The following is a 27690-nucleotide window of genomic DNA, read 5'->3' on the forward strand; positions in this document are numbered from 1 at the left end:
ATCCAAACAGACATTTCTTTGGGTGGCCTGTGGAGGTGTGTTGTTTAAGGGGCACACCTATTGACTCTGCCGCAGTGTTCCTATCTGTAGAACTTATTGCAAGCAGATATGTACTTAGTACCACTACAATGCAATTAAGTAAAACAAAAGAGAGGATATCAGTAGTAATAACACTTTGCACAATGGTTGAGATTTAGGACTATTTTATATAATATAAAATAAAATAAAATAAAATAACATACATATAATAAAATACAAATTTAAGCACCAAGTTTTAAGAAATCCTTTTCTTTAATATATGTTTTATTTATTTTTTTTCATTCTGATTTACTACTATAACGTTTTTATTGGATACTTGTTTGCATTAAGGTTTCTTCTGTACCTATACTGTAATTAAAAAAAATAAAAATAAAAAAAAAAACTCCTTAAATAAACTTTTCATATGTTGGAATGCTGTTTGGTTGACTTTCTTCATTTGCTAGGTAATTGTATTGAATGAGCCATCAATCATTTAACTTTAGCCATTATGTCAGCATATGATGGTGTAAGTCTTAAAAAATGTGTTAAGATAATTCTCCTTATTTTAGAAAAATCAAAATTATTTTGTGTAATGGTTGTCAAAAATAGATAAATATGTAGTTATAATATATCACCACTGTTTGGTTAATTTTTTGTTTTTTTGTTTGTTAGTTTGCTGTGACCTACAGTACAGCCAGCTTTTTTTTGTACCATAGCTTATCAGTTGTTCTTTCAGGGGGTTTCTCCCTTCAGTCCATGTGGTTGCATATCCCTTGCTTCTGAATAACTACATCAAGCCTGCAACTCAGTTGTTGTTTGTTTCACCTCTTCAGGAGGTGAAATGCTGCTCAATTGGATTAAGATCTGGTGATTGATTTGGCCAGTCTAAAGCTTCTGCTTTCTCCCCTGATAATGTCCTTTGTTTACTTCGCAGTGTATTTTGGATCATTGTCTTGCTGAGTGATAAAGTTCCTCCCAATTAATTTTTATGCATTTCTCTGTAAATTGGCAGACAAAATGTTCCTGTAAACTTCTGAATTCATTCTGCCGCTACCGTCATGAGTTACATCATCAATAAAGATTCACCATGTCCACCATGTTTAACAGATGAACTTGTAAGTTTTGGATCATAAAGCCGATCTTTTCTTTCTCCACATTCGGCCTTTCCATTACTTTGGTAATCTTGGTTCCAGAACTTTTGTGGCACATCTCTGTATTTCTTTGCGAATTTCAATGTGGCTTTCTGATTCTTACTGCTGATGAGTGGTTTGCATCTTGTGGTATGCCATCTATATTTCTGACTTCAAAGTCTTCTTTGAATGGTGGATTGTATTACCTTCCCTCCTGCCTTGTGGAGGTTGCTGGTGATGTGACTGTCTGTTTTGTGTTTTTTTTCACAGCTCTCACAATGTTTATCATCAGCTGTTGTTTTCCTTGGCCGACCCATTCGGTGTCTGTTGCTCAGTACACCAGTGGTTTCTTTCTTTTTCATGACTTTCCAAATTGTTGTATTGACTATGCCCAATATGCAGTGCCTCTGATTTATTTTCTCTTTTCTCAGCTTCAAAATGGCTTGCTTTTCTCCCATAACAGCTCTCTGTTCTTCATGTTGGGCTATTTATTGTTTAAAACATCAATCTTAACAGGACACACCTGGGCAACAAGAAATACCTGTCAGTCGCATATGCCAATATTTTTTCTCACCTGCAAATTGGATGGTTTGATTCAAAATGAAGGCTAATGGAAAAATGTTTTGTTGATGGATGAGACCAAAATAGAACTTTTTGGTTTAAACGAGAAGTGTTATCTTTGGAGAAAGGAAAACTCTGCATTCCAGTATAAGAACCTTATCACATCTGTGAACTATGGTGATGGTAGTATCATGGGCTGGGCCTGTTTTGCTGCATCTGGACCAGGAAGCCTTGCCATCATTGATGGTACAATAAATTCTGAAGTTTAACAGCAAAACCTAAAGGAAAATATCAGGACATCTGTCTGTGATCTGAATCTCAAGTGAAAGTGGGACATGCAGCAAGACAATGACCCAAAGCACACAAGTCAAGTCAAATCTACCCAAAGAATGGTTAAAAAAGAATAAAGTTAATGTTTTGTAATGGCCAAATCAAAGTCCTGACCTTAATCTATCTAATAGAAATATTGTGGAAGGACTTGAAGCAAGCAGTTCATGTGAGGAAACCCACCAACATCCCAGAGATGAAACTGTTCTGAACTGAGGAATCGGATTAAATTCCTCCAAGCCGATGTGCATGACTGATCAACATGTACCAGAAACGTTTAGTTGCAGTTATTGCTGCACAAGGGGTCATACCAGATACTGAAAACAAACTTTCACATACAGTACTTTTGCCAATCACAGATATGCAATATTGGGTAATTTTCATTAATAAATAAATGACAATTTTAATATTTTTTTTCTGCTGTATTTAATTGGGTTCTCTTTATATACTTTTAATACACGTGTGAAAATCTGTTGTTGTTTTATGTCATAATTATGCTTAAGAGAACTTTGTATAAATGTTTATTGTCACCATTTACAATTTTGAGATCTTTTAAATGTGTATTTAAAAATATTTATGTAGTGTTGTGCCAAGGATCAATAAATGAATGTTTTTATGACTACAGCCTATAGTTTTAGATAAGAAATTGTTTGTGTTTTTCACCCTCCCATCCTCTTCTTTCTCTCTCTCCCCCTCTCTCTCTCTCTCTCTCTCTCTCTCTCTCTCTCTCTCTCTCTCTCTCATACACACCTTAGTCTGAGATGCTACTGCAGCATCAATCTAACCCCTGCTGTGTGAACAAGGCTAAGAAAACTCCTCTGGACCTGGCATGTGAGTTCGGCCGGCTCAAGGTAAGAGCCACCTTAAATGAGCAAATAAGCCGCTAACTAGCTGTTAAGCATTTATTCTGTACATTGGCAGTTAGTTTTTGATTTCTTTAAGATATTTAATTAACTCATTCCAGTGGACCTTTTTATCCCGCCTGTTTCACCCTGCTGTGTAAACTTTTTCTTTGACTTAGTGGTTAGCACGTTCGCCTCACACCTCCAGGGTTGGGGGTTCGATTCCCACCGTGGCCTTGTGTGTTTGAAGTTTGTATGTTCTCCCTATGCTGTGGGGGTTTCCTCCAGGTACTCCGGTTTCCTCCCCCAGTCCAAAGACATGCATGGTAGGCTGATTGGCATGTCCAAAGTGTCCGTAGTGTATGAATGGGTGTGTGAGTATGCCCTGCGATGGATTGGCACCCTGTCCAGGGTGTACCCCGCCTCATGCCCGATGCTCCCTGGGATAGGCGCCAGGTTTCCCCGTGACCCTGAAAAAGGATTAAGCAGTATAGAAGATGGATGGAAGGATGTTCCGGTGTAAGTCAGACTGCAACATATATCGGTTATAATTAGTGATGCACCAAAATGAACATTTTTTGCCAAAACCGAAAATTGTGGATACACTTTGCCAAAAACCGAAAATTACATAAAAAAACAACAACAAAACGTTTTTAAAAGATCTGCCTATTTGTAGAATTGTCTATAAATATGATCATTTTCGTGTGTTTAAGTGCATATCAATTGAAAAATGACAAGGCAAGGAAATTAACAGCAGTTTTATTAAAGTCAAAAATAACAATAAAAAATAACTAACAATTTATTTATATATATATACAGTATCTCACAAAAGTGAGTACACCCCTCACATTTTTGTAAATATTCGTTTATATCTTTTCATGTGACAACACTGAAGAAATGACACTTTGCTACAATGTAAAGTAGTGAGTGTACAGCTTGTGTAACAGTGTAAATTTGCAGTCCCCTCAAAATAACTCAACACACAGCCATTAATGTCTAAACCGCTGGCAACAAAAGTGAGTACACCCCTAAGTGAAAATGTCCAAATTGGGCCCAAAGTGTCAACATTTTGTGTGGCCACCATTATTTTCCAGCACTGCCTTAACCCTCGGGCATGGAGTTCACCAGAGCTTCACAGGTTTCCACTGGAGTCCTCTTCCACTCCTCCATGACAACATCATGGAGCTGGTGGATGTTGGAGACCTTATGCTCCTCCACCTTCCATTTGAGGATGCTCCACAGATGCTCAATAGGGTTTAGGTATTTTATATATATATATATATATATATATATATATATATATATATATATATATATATATATATATATATATATATATATATTTTTTAAATATCAATATACTCTGCATTTAGTAACATTCTTCATGTAACATCTAACATGTCAATGTAACATTTGCCTTTTCAAATACTGTGGCGACAGAAGGTGTCTGCGTACTAGTTTGGGTACTCTGCATATTGAATTGGATGTTGTGCTTTCAGGTGGTGTATCAGACCTGAAAAGTACTTTGGTGATGTACCCCCTCTTGAAACCTCAGCTGAGAAAGACTACAAAAAGATATTTTGACATCCTTATCAGAAACTTTTAAATAGTTCCACATCGCTGACATGATAGCACTTTACTTGGTAGTGCGGTGATGACATTAGCTCCACATAACAAAAGTTGTTTTGTCATGACCTCAATGTAATTTTATAAAACCTCACAAAAGAACAGAAGCCCAAAGTGGCCACGGATCATTATTATTTTTTTCTTGCTTGCTTTCTTGTGACCACCACTTAATTTTCTTTTGATCCACATAAAAGTTTCTTGTGATCTTGACTTTATTTTCTTGTGATCTCGACATAACAAAAAGCTGTTTTCTCGCTACGTAAATTAATCATGAGAAAATCTTGTTAATGGAACTGGTTTTGCATGCACGTTTGTGTCTTCATCATCGCCATCACAAGTTTAATAATTGCCTGCTGTTGAGATGGACTTTATCTCTGCATTAAGAGAGAGGGGTGTCTCCTTCTCAAGTGTAAGACACTAATGTGGAAGTTCTCAATCACTGACAGAGTTATTTCATCTTGAGTGAGTCCCTGATCAAAGTAAAAATGAATTTGTTCATCCATGCAGGATTGCCTTAAGCTTTTGTTGCCTCCAGAACAATGACATGTTATGTCAAGTACATAGAAAAATTAAGTTGTGATCATGAGAAAACAACTATTTTGTTATGTTGCGATCATGGGAAAATTACATTTTATGTCTGCTTTCACCCTGCTAGTTTTCATTAATTTGCACACACTCCAACAAAAGATGTGAGACGAGAGTTTAGGATTTCAGCTTTTATTTCCTGGTATTTACATCTAGATTTGTTAAACAACATAAAACATAGAACCTTTTGTATCATACAACCCCATTTTTAGGTGAGCAAAAGTATAGGAACAGATAAGTCTTGAAGTAAATGAAAGTAAATTTTTCCCCCTGATAAAGTCCATTGTTGAGTTGGCAGTGTTATGGATCATTGTCTTGCTTCATGATGAAGTTCATTTTGATTAATTTGGATTTGATTCTCTGTAAGTTGGCAGACAAAATGTTCCTGTAAACTTCTGAATTCATTCTGCTGCTACCATCATGAGCTACATCATCAATAAAGATTAGTGAGCCTGTTCCAGAAGCAGCATGTAATCCCAAGCTATAACATGACCTCCACCATGTTTAACAGAAGAGCGTGCATGTTTTGGTTCATGAGCAGTTACTTTCTTTCTCCACAGTTCTGCCTTTCAATGACTTTGTTAGAGGCTACTCTTGGTTCCAGAACATTTGTGGCTCATCTCTGTATTTCTTTGCAAATTCTGCTGATGAATGGTTTGCATCTTGTGGTATGGCCTCTTATATTCCTGGTCTTGGAGTCTTCTTTGAACAGTGGATTGTGATATCTTCACCCCTGCCCAGTAGAGGTTGTTGGTTTTGTGACTGTTGGTTTTCCTTTGCTGACCCATTCGGTATCTGTTGCTCTACTGAGCCACCCGTGGTTTTCAAATTATTGTATTGGCTATGCCCAATGTTTGTGCAATGCCTCTGATTGATTTTCCTTCTTTTCTCAGCTTCAAAATGGCTTGCTTTTTCCCCCATAGACAGCTCTTAGGTTATCCTTTTAACAACAAATGCAAAACAAATATGTTCACAGGTGAAACTGAAGGCTAAAATCAAGAGTAGATGTTCAGAGCTATTTATTGTTTCAGTAAATCTAACATGATACTCCTAGGTCCAGATTTGACCATTGAGAATGTGCGTAAAATGAACAGGTATCACGCGCATGCTGCGGTTACAGGAATGACAAAACCAGTAGGGGGTAGTCAAGTTTTATTTGAACAAACATGGCTTGCTAGTAGAGACAGTAGTTCTGCCAGGACATGTACTATATACATCATACAGTCTCTTTCCAACCAAGCTGTACTGTTTCTTGTACTGAAGCTCAAGATCTGCTTGTGCTTGGCCAGCGGATTTTTGAATCTCTCTCCGAACAATTTTGCAACAAGCAGCATAAATAAATAAAAGCACAATAAATGTCATCAAGACACTGAGATACCTACACTGAAAAAAATGGAATATGTGGTCACAGGCATGTCACAGGCATGCTGATCTCGGTCGTGAAGATGCATCAGAGTGCTGGGTCCTGGCTGGGGGTGCCCTACTGTCCTACTCTGATATCCCCTGAATGGTGGCCCATCCCCATATCTCCTCGGTATGCCTCCCCTGCTTTATTTGTTTGTTTATTCATCCCCCCCCCCCCCCCCCCCCCCATAGTTTCTTATATTATATGTACATAATTTTTTCTTTTTTGTCCCCTCTCTACTCTTTACTCTACAAGTTGCCTTACATATGTAATGTAATAAGTCTTAATTGGTCACATATACAGTAGAGCACAGTGAAATTGCTTTCTTCGCATACCCCAGCCTGTCAGGAAGCTGGGGTCAGAGCGCAGGGTCAGCCATGATACAGTGCCCCTGGAGCGCCCCAGGAAAATATATATTTTCATACATACTGAAGAGAGATGTACATGCACAACACAACCTCACACCTACACTTCACTTAATCACATGCAATACCTGTATAGCTGCACAATATTGGAGAGCAGCTAATCAAACCCACCTGCCTGAAAATTGTAGAGAGGCTGTGTGGCCCACAAGTGGTGGATAAAGTTAGAACCGTCCCACTCTCTGACAACACTGTGAAAGACAGAATTGATAAACTGGTTGGAGATTGTCAAAACCAGCTGCATGAGAAACTTAGGAATGTTCCCTTTTCCATCCAGTTGGACGAAACAACAGTGTCAGATGAATGCATGCTCATCGTTTATGTGCAATATATTGACGGTGATGACTTGAAACAAGACATCCTTATGTCTACCAATCTAGCCAAAACAACAACAGGGCAAGATTTTTTTTTTATAGCTATGGACTCATCTCTCATCCAACAATATGCCCTACGAGATTGATGAGGCCGCAGCATTGATGGGCAAAAACCCAAGGATTTAACAGCCAATTGAAGGAAAAAGCCCCAGGGTGCGCAATTTTCAACAGCATGCTACATCGCCAAACATTGGCCAGTAAAAAACTTTTGGAAGACCTTAGTAACACCCTGGCAACTACTGTTAAAGTTGTAAACTTCATTAAGTCACGCCCTACCAACAAGAGAATGTTTACACAGCTGTGTGAGGATGAAGCACATCAAATACTGCTGTTACACACAGAGGTAGGCTGGTTGTCGCGTGGACAAGTGCTTGTGCATTTTATGGAATAAAGGAATTCTTGTAAGATCACAATCGACCACTGTGCGAACAGCTAACTGACTGCGCTTTGGATCAAAAGGGTATACCTAGCAGATACATTCACTCTCTACAATCAGACAGACAAGCGGATGCGGGGTCCTGAATCAAGCATCATGCAGTGCAAAGATGCTCTTGACGCTTTTGTGTGGGAACTGGAGTACCGAGTTGGAAAAATGTCATAAGGTGAGCTACGAAAATTTCCACTGCTGACGAAACAGTCTGGTGGCACTGTGTCTTCGTCTTTATGCACATAGTTTACCCGGCACATGAACATGCTCCGGGCGGAAATTCAATCCTATTTTGCCAATGTTAACGAATACTTATCAAAGGAATCGTGGGTGATTGACCCTTACATGTGAAGATGAGCTTGCTGACCTTCAAGCCGATTCTGTGTCAAAGAAATATTTCCACAAGAACGGATACAAAAAGTTTGGGATTGTCAAAGGACATGCTGTTGCACCCAGACTGGCCAGACACGCAGGAAAAAAGGTTGGACTCCACTGGATTAGACTACTATACATAAATCCTATCTTAAGAAAGAAACAGCACAATGCATGCTGTGGTGTAATAAGTAGAAACGGTGAGTGAACCACCCCCACATTTTTATCCCCACCACTTTTCAAAACAGTGAAGCTCATGTATTGCCTAAGCAAATAAATTACCGATCACTTTTCAATTCAACTAAGCTTGTATTAAATATAATTTGCAAAGAGTATACAGTAATTAGTATCAGAATTATTTTGATCCAATGATTTTAGCAGTAATGTTTGTTCCATGGATTTAAAAGACGGACCAAAGTCAATCGTCTGTTTTGGAGGAGTTGGATAAGTCAATCTCTTTTCACGGTCCATTCACGGGGTGTGAGGTGGAATTGCAGACTAACCGGTTTTGCCATTTTCACTCACACTGAATTGGGGGGCTTTATTTCCCACAATTGCAACTTTAATTCTCGCAATTGAGAGTTTAGGCTGCATCTCACAACTGTGACCTTATGTATTTATTATTACTTACATGATTTTATAAGTTGCATTTTTTGTCTTTGTGTCCATCTTTGCAACAGACCTCGTAGAGCTACTGTTCAGACGTTTCATGCTGTATCCGAAGTCACTCACAAAATGACTATTCCCTATATAGTGGGTGTCACAGTAATTGTATGACTTGTGTTTGGCATGCATGTTCGATTGTCTATTTATGTACTTGTTGCATGCCATTACTGTAAGTTCCTCGAACCAGAATTTATTTATGGCAGCAATTAAGTCATACTTTGTAGCTTGGTTTGGTTCTTTTTGAATGTAGTTTTTCAGCGTATGCCACACCATCTCAATAAGATTAATATCAGGGGATTCTGGTGGAGTCTTCAGCCAGTTTATACAATCTGCAGCAATGACTCTGCTTGCAGCAGTATGTTTTTGGTCATTGTCCTGGAAAAAGCAATGATGTACTCTGAGGTTTTCCCTAATGTAGACAGCATTGGTTTCTTTTATAATAGCATCTTCAAAGAAAGACCAGTCCATTATCCCTTTGAAGATTGCAAGGTCCCGGTCCCAATCTGGATTGCTCCCCAAACATGAACATGACACGCGTCTCACATTCTTACAAAATGACAGTGATCCAAAGCCACCGTTGTTTCTGCAGTGAAAATACTCTACCTTCACTTGGTAGATCAGACCATAACCTTTAAACCAGTTTTTTTAATAGTGAAACTTTAAATGAAAAAAAAAAGAACAAAAGTTTCCATTGGCAAGAAAGGAGAAAATGGAATTCGTTCAACACTACTTTGAGGAAGGACATTCACACATGCACAGACGAATCGACTTTCTGCACTGAAAAAAAGAAAAGAAAACTCATTTAAACCACACATTAGTGAGGATTAAACCCTGGTTGCTGGCATTCTGCAACCACCACGTTACCACTGCGCTATTCTACAACACATGTTTTAGCCATATTAAGTTAAACAGTTATATAGTTATAGTACATGTACTATGTGAATTGATAACACTCACTTTACATAATTCAATTTTGTAATTAGAAACGTGTTTAAATTAAGTTTAGCATAAGCAATGAAATCACATTTTGATGAGAAAATTAATATTTTTATGCAAATCATACGTAACCACACATTCCATTTTTTAGCATACTGTGTGTTGAGCTACAGTATGTTGTTCCATGCGCCATCTGGTGGTTATTGTGTGAAGCACAACAAATGAATTGAAATTCTAAGTAGCATGCCTGAAGGGTGCCACATGATCACACGTGATGAATTTCATGAAACTACGTGAAAAAATGTGTATTCTTAAAGGCCACATCTGTAACAAGAAACACATATCAGTCACATGTTCCAATATTTTTTTTTGCATCACCTACTAATTGGGTGGTCTGATACAGAATTTGCCATATTCTATTTCATTTAACGCATCTACATATAAATACCAGGAAATAAAAGATAAAATTCTAAACTCTCTTCTCATATTCATCTTTTGATCTCAAAATGTCTTCAGTCTACGTCAAAAATAAATTAATTGGCCTTGCCGTTCCAATAGTTTCAGACGGGACTGGAAGAGCTTTTTTCACTTATCTTCTGCACTCTTATTTTTTTTCAGCAGCTGTTGTCAATTAACATAATAAAACAAAAAATAAACATAAACATGTCCAGAATAAAGTAGGATTAGAAAAAATAAACGAGAAACGATGTTGAAAATATGTTGGGACAACAACGTGTTTGGGCAGTTCAAAAGTAGTTTGATACCACATGAAAACACATCACTCACCACTTCCACAAGTGTTCTGAGTGGTCATATCAGACCTGTATTTAAGGCTGTCCACTTGTGGTCTGATGACCAGAGATGGACTTTCTTGAGACTTGTTCCCAGAGATATTCTGACCCTCTGTTATACTTCTACAGAAACAAAGCTCTGATGGTTGCGCCCACTTACAGTGACCATATATTAAATTTGTGGCAGAAAATGCTACTCTACGAACTCTAACTGTGCCCACAGAAAATGTGGCATATTTGACTGCATATTTGCATGACTGCTTAGTCATGCAAATATGCTGAGAGCCCCAATTTAGAAAGAGTTTCTGCATATTTAAAATGTACGAACTTGTTAGCATTCACAAATGTGCAAACTGATTAAGTAAGAGGGTCTATTGAGCATGTTTTGCCCAGTTATTTCATAACTATGGTAAGAAACAGGATTAACCAATCAGGATTTCTCCTGTTTCTGTTTGAAATACAGCTAGCTACACTCTGAGCAGAGAGATATAGAGGTGACTGTGAACTACTGGAGTTTTACTGCAGAGGGAGAAAATGAAGGGTAGATCTGGTTTTATAAGATAAAATATGATTTTTCCATATTCCCATAACATTCCCATGTTTTAAAAAAAAATAATTTCAGAGGAACTGTCATAAAGGCATGTTATTTCAACATTATTAATATGATAAGATGGTTTGACTAGATTGGTAGATCGTGACATATATGGCTACTTTGTGCCATCACTGCTCCTACTACTGTATGGCAGCCGCACAAAATGTGCAAATACATCACACATCATGTCAATTTAATTGTACAGATTACACATTAACTTCTATTTTGCATATTTCCTCATCCCCCTTGAAATCAATTCCTGGCTACGATACGCCACTGCTCCTGAATGGAATGAATAAGTGGACCTATGCATGAACATTATAGTACATTTCAATGGCAGCAACTCTACTTTGAAAGGCACGTTTAATCCAGTTCCACCATTTGCCACTGTCGGCCATTTTTAACAGTCAAGGGTGCATACTGTAAATAGCATTAACATTAACTACCTACAGTTGCAATCAAAATTATTCAACCCCCATTGCAAATCAGGTTTATTGTCAAAATTTACAGACTTTCAGCTGTTTGCATTGAACAAATCAAACAAAAGCAATTGAAATAGTTCAACACAATGAATGCTTCAAGTGGTTTCCCCAAATTCAACTGGAAATGCAACTTTTAATGACTTCTCCAGTTTCAAAAATATTCAATCCCTTCATGGAAAGCATCTTTAGTACTTAGTAGAGCATCCTTTTGCTATTATGACCTGCTGCAAATGCTGGTTTACTAAGGCTTTGCCTCATTTCTTTAAATGATCAAAAAAGTTTCTTAAAATGACTTCACTGCATGTTTTCAGCTCCATTGTCAACAGCATTTAAATAGAAACTGATCAGCATTCATATACATTGGACAAGAAATTGTGTGATGTTTAATTTTAGTTGGACAAAAAAAAATTGTGGTTCCCCGTCTCTGAACTCTGCATAACTATCTAAAACAAACACCACACTCAAAAACCTAATAAGAAACATTTAATTAAATATAAAATTATTAATTCCACATTTAAATTTTGTTTAACAGTCAATAAATTAATGCACATTAAATTGTTTTGCTTTACAGACACCAACTTTCTTAGAAACATAACACTTGAAACACTATGAAATAAATTACATAGACAAGTGTACTTCATTCATCACAGTGTCATTTTTATCATTATTTTAATAATTAAAAATATAAAGTAATTTAAAAGAATAAATAATAATATATAATCCTAAATAATATTATATTTATATAAGTCTCCATAAGGAGACTTTTCAGTAAAAATGAAAAACAAAATCAGAATTTTTTTTTTAGAGATGTCACGTAATGGAGTTGCGGACGGATGCAAATGCAGATAAGAGTTTTATTATAGGAGATATAGGCAGACAAATCCAAATCATGAAACAATAGCGTGGTCAAATCAGGCAAATGGTCAGGCAATCAGCAAACAGGATAAACTAGACTAAGACAAGACTCAAATAATGAGGCCAAGAACCAGATCAAACCCATGAAACATAAAGCTATGAATATAAAGGCTTGGTACACAACAGAGACTATGGCAACTGAGTGTAATACTTCACAAAGACTACGTGTTTAAACAGTCTCTTATATGTGAGATGTGATTGTGAGTGTAAAATGCAGGAGTGCGTGATTAGAATGAAGGTGCGTTCTAGGAATTGCAGTCCATGGCAGCCATGGTTGTAGGCCGCAGTACAGGATGGGAATTGTAGTCACTGGTTTGATGTGATATGACAAGAGACCAGTGCTCGTCTAAACATTTATTGTTTTCTATACCCCAAAACAAACACTTAAAATCAAATGGCCAGATTGCACTATGTGCCCAGTAGAACTCCATTTGAAATGTATCCAGATAAAAAGTGTGTTTTTGATCAATGGAGTTGAATTACTTGTATGTAATATTTATTCTTTTTTACTTAATTAGAAAAATCATACATAATTAGAAATAGGAGAATGCAATAAGTACCATAAATGACACATTATTCTGATTCAGGTTTTGACACACGGTTAATTTTAGGAAGGTTTTTTTTTGATAGACACATTGACTCTGTAGCTATGATTGACCCTGGTTCATCCATTGAAAACACATGTAGAGTCCTTGCATTCCTGAAAAGCTTACTACAGTGAAACCTGTTCTATGCCATAGTTATATAGGCTTTGGAAGCTTGCCATTACGTTTCTCTTGAGCCACACTCTTGTCACCATGCCCCCCCATCTCTCTCTCTCTCTCTCTCTCTCTCTCTCTCTCTCTCTCTCTCTCTCTCTCTCTCTCTCTGTCCCATGCTACCACCTCTAGGTTGTCCAGCTGTTGTTAAGCAGTAACATGATTACAACTTTATTAGAGGGAGACAGTGGGGACCCTACAGATTCTGCCTTCAACACTCCTCTCCACCTCGCAGCTCGCAATGGACATAAGGACATAATTCGGTCAGCCTACCCTCTTACTGTCTTATGTCTGTCTGTCTGTCTGTGTATTAGGGGGCAGAAGTATGGTATTAAGTGTGGTTTGTCTAGATGGAAAAAATACAGGTTAATTGGCCTGATATCTCATGGATGAACACAAACAGAAAAAAAGTGCAGTAACGCTATCTCTTTCTTCTTTAGGCTTTTGCTGAAAGTAGGAATCAACATCAACAGAGTCACCAAAGCAGGTACTGCTCTGCATGAAGCTGCTCTCTATGGGAAGACAGAGGTAGTACGGCTGCTGCTGGATGTAAGTTTTAAATGCTGTCAGTCAGCCGTATTTCTGGAAGGTTAGACTTCTGTATGCGTTATGTGAGGCCACAATCACACATTAGGCAGAAGTGGCCCAACTGGTTTGTTTTTTTCTCATATGTGAAATAGATGTGTTTTTTATGACTGTGTGAACTGCAAACATATTCTGAGTTAACTTGGAGCACATAGTGATGAGTTTTCCTCCAAATCAACTACAAAATTAGCTATACTTTTTATTAGCTATAACAGTTGTGCATGTGGTATGGTTTTATCAAAAAAAAAAGTCCAGTGTCATTGTTTAACAGCTTGGTTGGAGCAATAGTTTACCTAGAAATTCATCTTTTATCCAAAAATATACATACACTATGCCACTTGTGTAATTTTGTGAATTACTCCCAGCTGGACTCACTGGGTTTTTCTCCTCTTCCCTGAGATTCCTAACTTATAAATTATATTTACACATGAGTAGCTGTGAATTGAGCACATAACACAGGAAGTAAGCACACAGTATTTGGATGTATGTGATTAGAGTTCTTGGAGCTGAGACGTCTAATTCGTTGTTCTTAAAATCGGTGTGTCATGGTCTGGGTCTCCAATATTACAGTGTTGTAGAAAATCATTTGCCCCATCCTGATTTCTTCTATTTTTGTGCATATCTCATAATAAATATTATTTAGATCTTCAAAATTTTTTGAAATACAACATAAAACAAAGGCAAACTGAATAAACACACAATACAGTTATTTTTTAAAAAACTTATCCAACACCTATTACCCATGTGAAAAACTAATTACCCCCTTAAACTTAAAATCTGGTTGTGCCACCTTTAGCAGCAATAACTGCAATCAGACGTTTTTGAAAAGCGCTGTGGTGGAATTTTGGCTCATTCTTTTTTGCAGAACTGTTTTAGTTCAGACACATTGGAGGGTTTTTGAGCATGAACTGCCCGTTAAGGTTCTAAGCCAGGACTTTGACTAGGCCACTCCAAAACTTTAATCGTGTTTTTTTGTTTTGTTTTGTTTTGTTTTTAGCCATTCAGAGGTTGACTTACTCCTATGCTTTGCATCATTCAGTACGTTTGCATGGACAACAATAATCCAATATAAGAGCTCCATAAATGACTCCAGGTAGTTCTGTGGGTCCTGTCTTCATGATCATGACGTGGGGCATGGACAGCTCAAAAAGGCTCTTTATTCTTTTTCGGTTTTTTTAACTATTGCTTTTCAATGACCTTATTTTACTTGGGCTAATACATTTGCTGCTCTTGACCGCTAAGTGGCGCTATAACCACAGATTTTCATTTTCACAGTTAATTTCACAAGTAACAGTGAAATGGGCTAGAGTTGATGGTTGCAGTCAGTGGAGAATACAATACAAACAGAATTTGTAAGTTAAAAACAAATCATATTAACCGAACCAAATTTAGCACTCAAAATTTACGCCACGTATGCATTTGCTGTTTAGAATAGAATTCAAGCTTAATAGTAAATGTCCAGACTGTGTTCTGTGCTTACTTCTACATGTCCTGTATAATGTAGTACTACTACCCCATATATTCATTTATTAAACTTTAGAAAGATGTGCATTATTATTTATAATCATTGTATCTTGTATTATTATGTCCTTGCAATAAAATAAAAACGATAGAAAAGGTGGATTACTCTGCATGGGAGCATTAAGGGTGGAAGCCTAGTTGTCTAATACCCTACATTAATTACACTGGAAAAAATGGAATATATGGTCAGTTTGATTTTAGAAAAAATATTGCGTATGGTTTACATAAAAATATAAAAAATTCTCATCGTGATTTCGTTGCTAAACCTATTTGAAACAAATATCTAACTAATTTGATTGAATTATGTAAAGTGAGTGTGATCAATTCAAATAGTATTAAACCGATTAAATTATGAAATCTTGTGGGGATGTTGGCACTGATGGGTACTATAACTATAGTTAAATTATAGTGCCTGATAAATTAGAGCTATAGTTAAATTATAGTTATATTTAAATTAAGATGTTTAAAAGATGTGGTAGAATAGTGCAGTGGTAATGTCACAGTTGCAGAATGCTGGCAATCTGGGTTCGATCCTCAGCTCAGGCGAGAGTGTGTGGTTCAGTTTTATTCAGGCCATTGAAAATACATGATCAAACCGGGAATTTTCCCGATGAGCCACTCCAGTTATGGATCCAAGTTACAGGGTTCATTTTAATGGCACAAATTGGCACAAGTGAATGGCTCCGATTTGGAGCAATTTGAGCAACATGGAGTGGAGTGTGATGTCACACAACCAAAAAATTATGTTTAATAGTTTTTGTTGAGTTCGCGTTTCAGCCATTACATTCCAGACCTGCATTTTGGCTTTTTTATTTTCCAATTTATTATATATTATATATTATATATTATTTATTATTCTTTAGCTTGAACTAACGTGACTACATTTTGAAAGACACGAGGGAAAAAAATAAAATGAATATGTGAAATTAACCTTTTAAATAACATAAATAATCATGGTTAACAGAGTACAAGCAAAAATGGAGCAAAAAAAAGTTTTTTTTTTTCCATTCTGGTTCGAGTACATTGTTTTAATAAGCTTTGAAAATAATAATAACGTGAAATCAGTCGCTGCTGATTTTTTTATTTGACAAAATAACAAAAATAATATAATAATGTTAAATATTTATTATTTTTTATTTTTTTCCATTATTTGATCTCCATGTCACACTTCCAGTCATTTTACAAACTGTCTCTTTGTACCCCCTTGTGGTAATTGCCTGAATGACTTTCACATGTAACTGGTTCATATTTACCGCTGTGGCCTTACAGCAGCGGTACATGTGGTGGTAATAGACATTCTTGTTGAGTACCAAATTATGTTAATGCTAATGATAATTATAACGTGATTAAATGTGCTTTTTTTTCTCCTGCTCAAAATTGAGCAGCATCAACAGAGAAAATGTTGATCGGGTGGACATTAGACTGTTTACCGCATGTTATTGCAGAATCACTTAAAATTCCATCATTCAGCTGAGTTTACACAATTGCCCCAGTTATTTATTGAATAACCTGTGTAGATAATTATGAAACCTGTTTTGCCTGCAGGCTGGAATTGACAGTAACATTCGTAACTCTTATAACCAAACGGCCCTGGATATTGTCAATCAGTTTACAACTTCTCATGCCAGCAAAGACATCAAACAGCTCTTACGAGGTAAGTCTGTTTCATATGTATGTGTGTGTATATGGGTCATTCCATCTCAGGTGGTCCAATAGGTTGCTTGACCATTCTTAATTTTCATAATTTTTTAAAATGCATTTCACCAGGTTATTTTATTTTTATTTTTATTTTATTTTACATGGTTTAACCATGACAGCCATCTTTGTGTCATGGCACACATGATATTTTGGTTATACAGTTGTTTATATAAACCTCAATATCTCAGCTCAGGATGGTCCTAACTCCTTGGAACAAAAACAGTTCTTTATAGCACATTACACGGTACATGTACATATACAAACATTTTGCACATTCTTGTTTATTAGACTTAGAACATAAGTCAAAATGTAATTCACAAGATTGCTCAAAGTTCCACATTTATGGTCAATTTATAATGGGAAGGGTTTGAATATACATACATACATTCATACATACATACATACATACATACATACATACATACAGTGGTGCCCAGATTTTCACACGAGTCCTAAAGGTAAACAAAGAGAAAACAATTAAACAAATGAGACAAATATATTATACTTGGTCTTTTATGTATTGAGGGAAATGATCCAATATTACCTATCTGTGACTGGCAAAAGTATGTGAACCCTAGGTTTATCAGTTAATTTGAACATGAGATTAGAGTCAGGGGATTTTCAGTCAATGGGATGACGATCAGGTTTGTCTGAGCACCCCGTTTTATTTAAAGAACGGATATCTACCAGTCTGAGTCTGATCTTCACAACACATTTGTGAATATATATCATGGCACAAAGGTGATTTCTGAGGACCTCAGTCTGGAAAAGGTTACAAAACCATCTCTAAAGAGTTTGGACTCCACCAATCCACAGTCAGACAGGTTATGTACAAATCAAGGAAATTCAAGACCATTGTTACCCTCCCCGGGAGTGGTTGACCAACAAAGATCACTCCAAAGAACAAAATGTGTAATAGTCTGTGAGGTCACACACAAACCCAGGATAACTTCTACGCGACTAAAGGTCTCTCTCACATTGGCTAATGTTAATGTTCATGAGTCCATCATCAGGAGAACACTGAACAGCAAGGGTTGCAACACGAAAGCCAATTCTCTCCAAAAATAACATTGCTGCCTTTCTGCAGTTTGCTAGTGTGGACAGATGAGACCAAAATAGAATTTTTGTTTTAAATGAGAAGCTTTATGTTTGGAGAGAGGAAAGTACTGCAATCCAGATCAAGAACCTTATCCCATCTGTGAAATATGGCGGTGGCAGTATCATTGTTTGGGCTGCATCTGGGCCTGGAAAGCTTGCTATCATTGTTGGAACAATGAATTCTGAATTATATCAGCGAATTCTAAAGGAAAATATCAGGACCTCTGTCAGTGAACTGAATCTCAAGAGAAAGTGGGTCATGCATCAAGACAATGACCGTAAGCACACAAGTCATTCTACCACAGAATGGTTAAAGAAAAATAAAGTTACTGTTTTGGAATGGCCAAGTCAATGTCCTGACATTAGTCCAATAGAAATGTTGTGGAAGGAATTGAAGCAAGTAGTTCATGTTAGGAAACCCACCAACATCCCAGAGTTGAAGCTGTTCTGTACTAAAAAATGGGCTAAAATTCCTCCATGCTGATGTGCAGAACTGATCAACAGTTACTGGAAATGTTTAGTTGCAGTTATTCCTGCACAAGGGGGTCACACCAGATAATTAAAGCAAAGGTTCACATCAGAGTTTCTGTTAGCCGGTAAAAAAAAAATTTCACTGTTGAAAATTCCCGATGTCCGATAAAATCAAAAATTGTCAGACACAATGTCCGATAAAAATATTAATGTGAGGCAGACATACTTTAGACAAAGTGCATTTGCAATTGCACACGTAAATAACCTCTGTATGCGCAAATACTTTTCTGACAGCTTGCAGTGTCTTAATCCACGACTACATTGAGTTGTATCGCGAGTGGGCCAAATTGGCAAAAGCCTGAGTCACTCCCGTCTCTAGCATGCCTACAGAGAGAGGCTCCAGGGGCGTAACCTGGCCTCGGCATTTGGGCTGTAGCCACAAAGATTTTTTCATTAGCCCCAAATAATTCTCCACTTAGAGCGGCTTTTCACTTAGTAACTGAATGTCAGAAAAAGAAGACAGTAGTGTTGTCATTTTGAATCTTCAATGAATGGAGTGTTGTGTTTTATCTTCAGTGAATGGAGGCAAAACCAATCAGACAGGGTTTATAGGAAAATACGTTGAAAAACTTGTCTTATTCGCTGACAGGTCTCAATTCTGCCAAACGCAGGCTCACACAGTCAGTCAGGGTGAGGGGGAAAAATGGATATACGCAGATTATTTATTTATTTATTTGTTTGTTTGTTTGTTTGTTTATTTATTTATTTAACCAGTGAAAGGGGTTGAAACTGAAACACTAACATCATCTCATGAGTCAGGAAAACAAGGTGTGTAAATGTCTATATGAGTTTCAAGTTATGTGAACATGATCTGAGCAGAGCATGATATGAGCAGATAAGGACAGCTACTGTACTTTGCATGACACTGTAGCCAGCCAATCCCATGCAATGATAGCTAAGTTGTGCATATTTTTGTAAATGAAAATATATGTGGCAAACTGGAGTTTAACGTTTTGCTGTGCCCTTTTTTTGTTTAGAATGTTTGTTTATTAGACGGTAATTCCACTGACTTTTTTTTAATGGTGTGGAAAAGACAATGTTATAAATGAACTATTTCATTTGACTTGATTGGTTTGTTATTATGTTGCAAAAACTATGCCTTGTCCAAAATGTTACAGTGCAAAATAAACCAAAATGAGATGACTGTTTTTTTTTTCCAATTTGTCCTGTAAACTTTACCATTCCCGGACACGTTGACCGGCACCAAAAGGTCTTAGCAGAAACTCTGGTTCAGATAAGTTTGCCACTTAGAGATATGTAATATTGGATAATTTTCCATAATAAGTAATTGACCAAGTATAATATTTTTGTCTCATGTTTATTTATAATATATATTATAAATATATAATAATAATAATAATAATAATAATAATAATAATAATTAGTATTATTATATTATATATAATACAATATTTTTGTGTCAACTTTTATTGGTTTCTCATTGTCTACTTTTAGGACTTGTGTGAATATCTGATGATGTTTTAGGTCAAATTTAGGCACATTTTTATTAACATGTATGCATTTAATGGTTAAAAAAATTCCTTTAAAGCCATACAATATCTTATAGGTTGAAGTACCTTAAATACAAAAACTTGATTCAATAATAGCACATTAATACCACAGCAATCAACAAGACAATAATTGGGCCTTTTGGTCCAGGCTTCTTTGCTCTGATATGCATCAAAACTGTCTTTATATGGAGACTACATGAGGTATGATTGTAATGCTCTACAACACAAGTCGGATTTGTACATGTGTGTTGTATACTGGCACTTCCTGGTTAACTCTGTGAAGAAAACCTCAATCTATGACCCATCTCCACTCTCTGTAATTTCCATGTGTACTCAAACTCAGTGTTTACTTTTGAATGTGTTATGCCTCAAGTGTGCATTTGAGTTTGTGTGCATGCGTATTAGTTTTGGTCTCATCTTTAGCCCTCTCTATAATTGCTGTAAACAGAGTGTGGTAAATGAGCAATTTTAAGAGTCCTCAGAAGTGGGAATGTTTGGGACATGAATTCAGTTTAAGTGTGTAGGAGCATAACCAATAAAATCATCCAGTATACGTTTATATGGTCAGAAAAGAAACAGACATAAGTAGATTTATTTAAACATAGTTCCTTCAGAAAGTATTAGAATGGCAAAGCCACTCTCTTTTTTTTTTATTTATTTATTTATTTATTTTTTGCTATATACTGAAGACATTTGGGTTTTAGATTATAGGACGATAGATCAGAGTTTCAGCTTTCATTTCCTGATATTTACATCTAGAGGTGCTAAACTACCTAGAACATGACACCTTTTGTTTGAACCCATTTGTCAAGTGATCAAAAATATTAGAACATTTGACTGCCAGGTGTTTCTTTTTGCCCAAGTGTACCCTGTTAGATTAATTGATTTAACAATTAATAGCTCTGAATGTCTACTCTTGAGCCATGTGACAACAGGTCAAGGCCATCACCAAGAACCTCCACTGAACAGAGACAGGGGTGAAAGTATCACAATCTTCCATTTGAAGAAAACATCAATAAAAGAAATATAAAGGCCATACCACAAGATGTTAACCACCCTTCAGCAGTATCGGAAGGCCAGATTCAAATTTGTAAAAAAAAAAAAAAAATACAAAGATGAGACGAAGAAAGAAAGTGAATAAAGAAAGGATCTGCTCATATTATAAAACATACAAGCTCACCGGTCAAGCACAGTGGAGGTAGTGTCTTGGCTTGGGCTTGTATGGATAGTTCTGGAACAGGCTCACTAATCTTTATTGATGATGTAACTCATGATGATAACAGAATAATAAATTCAGAAATCTACAGAAACATTCTGTCTGCCAATTTACAGAGAAATGCATTCAATCTGAATGGAAGGAACTTCATCATGCAGCAAGACAATGACCCAAAACACACTGCCAACAAAACAAAGGACTTTATTGGGGGGGGGGGGGGGTTTTAAACTGGCCAAGTCAATCATCAGACCTTAATCCAATTGAGCATACATTTCACCTCTTGAAGAGGAGAGTGGTAATTCTCATTATTCTCCATTCTCCAGTAGAGAAGCTACTTCCTGTGTTATGTTAGATAATAGGAAGTAGAAACCTGAATGTTTAGACACGTAGTTTATACATGGTGCTAGTGTTGTGTAATTATTGGCAAGAATCTTGTCATCCTCACTGCATAGTTGTTAAGGGGATAATATCTCTAAGTAGGATTATTATTTACACCAATATCTTTGATATTAACATATTACTTATAAAAAATTTTTTGATTTAGATTTTAAGCTTTTGTTTGATGTTTCTATTGATGCTATTTAGCATGTATGCTGCATCGGATAAGCTATTTAATACTACTTATTTGTAGCTACTACAATACTTACCTTACACTCATCTGTTTTATGTGTAGTTCATGCTGTTATTTTACTACACTCAGGTAGCATTGTGAGAATGTATACTTACCTGAGTACGCATTTGTGATTTATATTTGCAGTTTCATATGTTTATCCAAGTAAAGCCTCTAAAGATGCACCCTGTTGTCTCCTGGAGAATCATTTGGATGAGTGTTTAGCTGACTGGATAGTTGGATAGGAGTTACATTCAGTGAAGCCAGTACAATGAAAAGATTTCTGCTGAGTAAGAGCTATCCAACAGACACTGTATTCTGACTGCAACATCATCCTCAGACAAGCATGCCAGAAAGACAATACTACACACTCTTCCAGTTAAGTTTAGCCATTAAGATGGAAGGTGCTAACGAAGCAACCAAACGGAAGCACAACGGGAAACTCTGTTTCCTCCAAGTTATCTCTGTCATCAGCTACGTCAAGGACCAGCACAGAAGTAATTAAGACATGCGCTAGTGCTGCAGCAGCTCAAGCAGGAGCCACTTATTCTAGAAGAGAGATTAAAATTAAAGTAGAGAAGGCTCACCTCGAAGCAACTTTGGAAACATCGCAGCAAGAGAAAGAAGCTGAAGCTGCACAAGTCGAACCAACAGTGATGGAGGCAGCAGCCGCCGAATTCAAGATGGCATAAGAGGAAGATAAAGTCTTCTGCAAACCTCCATCACAGAGCGCACAACAGCGCACCCAGGAATACGTGATGCGTCACCCCAATATCAGTGCCAGCAATCAGGCACCTAAGGAGAGAGACCGGGATCCAAGCAACACCTCATAGGTAAACACATTTTTCCATGTACCTGTCAGTCTAGGAAGGTCTATGTCATTGCAACCGCATCCAGCAAATGATGTCACGCTACACAGTTGGAGAGTGAAGTTGGAATTGCAGCGTAGCTCTACCTACCCTAATGACCAATTGTCATACAGAGCCACCGATCAGGGTCATTTAAGGGACAATTCAGCCACATTTGAGCTTGCCAAATATCTAGCTTGGAGCCAGGTCATGTCTTCAAGTCTTACCAAATTTGATGATCAACCAGAGAACTACCAAGCTTGGACGTCATCCTTTCTCAGCGCCATTGAAGATTTGGAGCTGACAGCAGGAGAAGAGCTCGACTTGCTCATTAAATGGCTTGGAAAGCAGTCGGCAGAACAAGCACGAAGGACTAAGTCAGTCAGTAAGATATCCACCTACTGGATTGAAGATGATTTGGGAGAGGTTAGAGGAGTCTTACAGTTCACCAGAAGCTATTGAGAAAGTCCTATGCACAAAGTTAGAAACCTTCCCTAGGATATCCATTAAAGACTGGCAGAGGCTTTGCGAGCTCAGAGACATGTTGCTGAAACTAGAGGCTGCGAAGCAGGATGGGTACCTACCCAGTCTAACACATCTGGACACAGCCAGAGGTATGAATCCCATTGTGGAGAAGTTGCCTTATAGCCTGCAGGAAAAGTGGAGGACACAAGGGTCAAGTTATAAACAGGAACATCTCTTCGCCTTTCCACCCTTCTCCTTCCTCTCAAGTTTCATGCACAGCAAGGCTAAAGCACAAAATGACCCCAACCTTGACTTCTCCTCACCCTCTACTCCCCCTGGTAAGAGACTGCAGTTACCCAGAAGTCATAGCAATTCGCACACACCTGTGTCCACTCACAAAACCGATGTGTCTTCTCCACATGTGCCTCTGAACACAGGCAATGGAGAAAAATCTAAAGAAGATCCTGATAGACAGTTTCCAATCCACGGAAAACCTCACCCATTGAGCAAATGCAGGGGCTTCAGAAGCATGTCGCTAGAAGATCGCAAGCAATTCCTGAAAGAGTGTGCTGAAAATTTGTGCTGGGGTAGCTGAAACAGCTGGCAGAAGAGCTATTGGCTACACAGTAGAGTCCGCCGATAGGAAAATCAGCTTCCGATTCCCTACCCTAATAGAGTGCAATCGAGTTCCAAAAAACAGAGTAGAGATTCCCTTTCCTGAGGCCGCCTATCAGCATTGTCATTTGAAAGCCATAGCCGATGAGACCTTTGGACCCAGATGCAGACATTCTTCTGTTACTGGGAAGGGACATTCTGAGGGTGCACAAAGTCAGAAGACAGTTCAATGGCCCTCATAATGCCCCATATGCCCAGAATCTGGACTTAGGCTGGGTGATCATAGGTGATGTATGCCTTGGCAGGGGCCACAGACCTACAGAGGTGAGCGCTATGAAAATCTTTGTCTTGGAGAATGGATGCCCAAATCTTTTTAGCCCATGTGAGAACTGCAACAAAGTCAGAGGGAATCTATGTTCAGCACCAAAGCTTCTCACAAACTCCCACGCGAAGCTCATCTACGACCAGGAGTGAAAGAAACCTGGGGTAATCAGTCTTTTGTCAAACCAAAGATGACAACAAGATTGCTCCATCTATGAAGGATTTTATGTTTCTCCAGGTAATGGAAGAAGCACTGTTCAAAAATTAAACAAACAGCTGGGTTGCTCCACTGCCATTTCGCAAACCAAGGAGATTGCTTCCTAACAACAGAAATTATTCTGTAAGTTGAATCAGATTGCTCTGTCACACACTGGAGAAGCCACCAGAAATGAAAGATCACTTTATTGAGTGCAGAAGATACTCAATAACCAGCATGCAGAGCTTGCACCTCTTTATCTCCTTTCCTTTGGCATGTACCACCCACGGAAGCCTGCGCAAATCTGTGTTGTGTTAGATTCCAGTGCACAGTTTGACTGCATATCCCTCAATGATGTACTGGGCCGGATCTTAACAACAGTCTCCTGGAAGTACTCATGAGATTTAGACAAGATTCAGTCACCATCACTGCTGACAGTCAGCAAATGTTTCACCGTTTTGTGGTGCAGGAAGACCACAGAGATGTTTTGTGCTTCCTCTGGTATCGCAACAATGACCTCAGTGGCGATGTTGTGGACTACCATATGAGGATGCATGTTTTTGGAAACAGTCCATCACCAGCAGTGGCCATCTATGGTCTAAGAAGGGCAGGCAAAGATGAAGAAAAAGAATACGTCTCTGACGTGCGATGTTTCATAGAGATTTCTATTTTGATGACACATTAAATCCTTCTCTTCTGAGGCAGAGGCCATCGACGTTCTAAGACGAGCACAAGAGATGCTGACAGGTTCTAATCTCTGGCTCCACAAGAAACGAAACCAAAAAAAAGGAGTCATGGAGGCATTCCCTGTAGTGCACCGGACCAAAGACATCCAAGACCTGGATCTCTCTGTGGTTATACCTGCTTGCTCAGCAGAGCCTTGGAGTGCAGTGGAACATCATGTTTGACACATTTACAGATGACCGATAACCCTTCATACACCAAGGTGCTTTCAATGGTGAATAGCTTCTTCGACTTTCTCGGGTTTTTAGCCCCAGTAACCATACGAGGAAGATTGCTCCTCCGACAACTCTCTTCAGAGGTAAGAGAATGGGACACTCCACTCTCTGAGAACAGACATGAAAATTGGAGAAAGTGGCACGATTCCCCGCAGGGTTTAAGGGACCTGCAAATTCCACATGCTTGCATCACTATCTTCTTCTGAGGCCCACCAGATAGAGCTCTGTGTCTTCTCAGAAGCTTCCATGGAAGCTATTGCTGTTGTAGCTTACCATAAAGTCACAGATCAAAATGGAAAGCAAGAGGTTGGTTTCATCCTTAGAAAGGCTAAATTAGCTCCACAGCCTGAGCTGACTAGACCAAGATTGGAGCTCCACACCACGGTGTTAGTTGTTGAGATTGCAGAACTAATTGTCAAAGAAATAGATCTGAAACTAGATGCCATTAGGTTTTACACTGACAGCAAGGTAGTGCTTGGCTATATCCACAATCAAACCAGACGATTTTATATGTGTATGAGTAATAGGATCTAACGCATCAGACAGTCCACCCAGCGAGGACAATGGAGCTACGTTCCCATGGAACTGAATCCTGCTGACCATGGCTCATGGTCTGTTCCTGCAGCCCAGCTCACCAGCACCACATGGCTAACAGGACCAGCATACCTGTATGATTCATCAAGACAAGTCTCTGAAGAAACTCCATTAGACCTCATCGACCCCAAGTCTGATACCGAGATCCACTCTCAGGTGACAGCCCTTGTGACTGAAGTTTATGAGGATCAACTGAAGTCAAAAAGTCAAACAGTTGCCAGATTTCATCACATTGCACACTGCTTTACTCATCCATCACCTGACAGCAACTGTGTTTGTTGGCATACCTGCAAGAAAGGCTTGAGCTTTCAAAGGCTAAGAACATTATTATTCAAAATGTCCAGCCTGAAGTGTACCTTAAGGAATTCAAATGTAAAGCCACTCAGCGCTATCTTCCCACACAGAGTCTACTCCTGAAACTTCATTCCATCATCGACAGTGATGGCCTGTTATGTGTAAGACGGGATGCATAATACAGTCAGGTCTGGAAAAGACTGAAGCAAACCCTCTCATTAACCCAAGCCATAATCATGTTGCTACCTTGCTTGTACGCTATCACCACAAAGAAGTGAAACACCACGGCAGGCATTTCACAGAAGGTGTCATCCCAGCTAGAGGACTGTGGATAATTGAAGCCAAGAGGTGCATCAGCAGCGTTATCCATAGATGTGTATCTTGCCAGAAACTGCTAGAGAGGAGAGAAGAGCAACAAATGGCTGACCTACCTGCCGAACATCTGCAAACAGAACCTCACTTTTCCTTTGTGGGACTTGATGTTTTTGGACCATGGGAAGTCACCTCAAGACATACTAGGGGCGGCCAAACTAAAGGTGGATGGTAATTTTCACCTGCATGTGCACCAGGGCTATATAAGTTGAAGTAGTGGAATCAATGAGTTTCATAAATGCATTACAGCGATTCGTCTCCATCAGAGGTTATGATCAGACTGCGGTACCAATTTTGACAGTGTTTGTAAGGAAATGAAGATGTATCCTCCAAGCCCTGACCAGACAAGTGTGGAGAAGTTTCTCCATGATAGAAGATGTACCTGGGTGTTCAATCCCCCAAACTCATCACATATAGGTGGCACATGGGAACAGATGATTGGGATTGCGCAGCGCATCTTGGATTCTATGCTCCTTCATGTGGGATGTCCTCAGCTAAAGCAAGAGGTACTAATTACGCTTATGGCAGAGGTCACTGGTATAGTAAACGCATGACTTTTAGTTCCTGTGTCGTCAGACCCTGAATTGCTTCTCCTCTTGACCCATATATGTTCCTGACACAGAAGATTGGTGCACCACCTTCCCCACAGGTTGACTTTGTCAAAGTAGAGCTGTTCAAGAATCAGTAGAAACGGATGCAACACCTGGCTAATACCTTCTGGGATAGATGGCGGAGTGAGTACCTGAGTATTCTGCAAGGCCACAGGAAATGGTAGCTTAGAAGGCCCAACCTTAAGGAAGGCGACATTGTCCTGATGAAAGAAATTCGTACGAGGAGGAATGACTGGCTGATGGGAATCATCATGAAGACATTCCCCAGCAAGGACGGAATGGTCAGAAAAGTGGAGGCGAAGGTTGTCATGCAAGGTTGTCATTCGTTTCTGAACGAAGTATTATTTTATTTTTTTACGTTTCTAAGATGTTTTTCATTTGTAATTTAGCATGTAAACTGTATCGGATAGCTAGCT

At 38.3% G+C, this 27690-nt stretch overlaps 1 protein-coding gene across 8 annotated transcripts in view; it reads left to right on the forward strand.

The window, feature by feature from the left end:
* The window catches only part of LOC108255837 (caskin-2), a 101732-nt gene that overhangs the window by 56385 nt on the left and 17657 nt on the right, over positions 1 to 27690 (forward strand). For 7 of the 8 annotated variants that reach the window (XM_017452128.3, XM_017452122.3, XM_017452153.3 and 4 more), the window contains 4 exons: positions 2792 to 2887; positions 13362 to 13492; positions 13670 to 13778; positions 16881 to 16989. In XM_017452128.3, the coding sequence (XP_017307617.1) occupies positions 2792 to 2887; positions 13362 to 13492; positions 13670 to 13778; positions 16881 to 16989 (445 nt within the window). Of the gene's footprint in view, positions 1 to 2791; positions 2888 to 13361; positions 13493 to 13669; positions 13779 to 16880; positions 16990 to 22145; positions 27590 to 27690 lie in introns of those variants that run through there. The other variant, XM_047159552.2, reaches the window with a different exon arrangement.

The sequence above is a fragment of the Ictalurus punctatus genome, chromosome 2 (assembly GCF_001660625.3).
Source record: "Ictalurus punctatus breed USDA103 chromosome 2, Coco_2.0, whole genome shotgun sequence".
Lineage (NCBI taxonomy): Eukaryota > Metazoa > Chordata > Actinopteri > Siluriformes > Ictaluridae > Ictalurus > Ictalurus punctatus.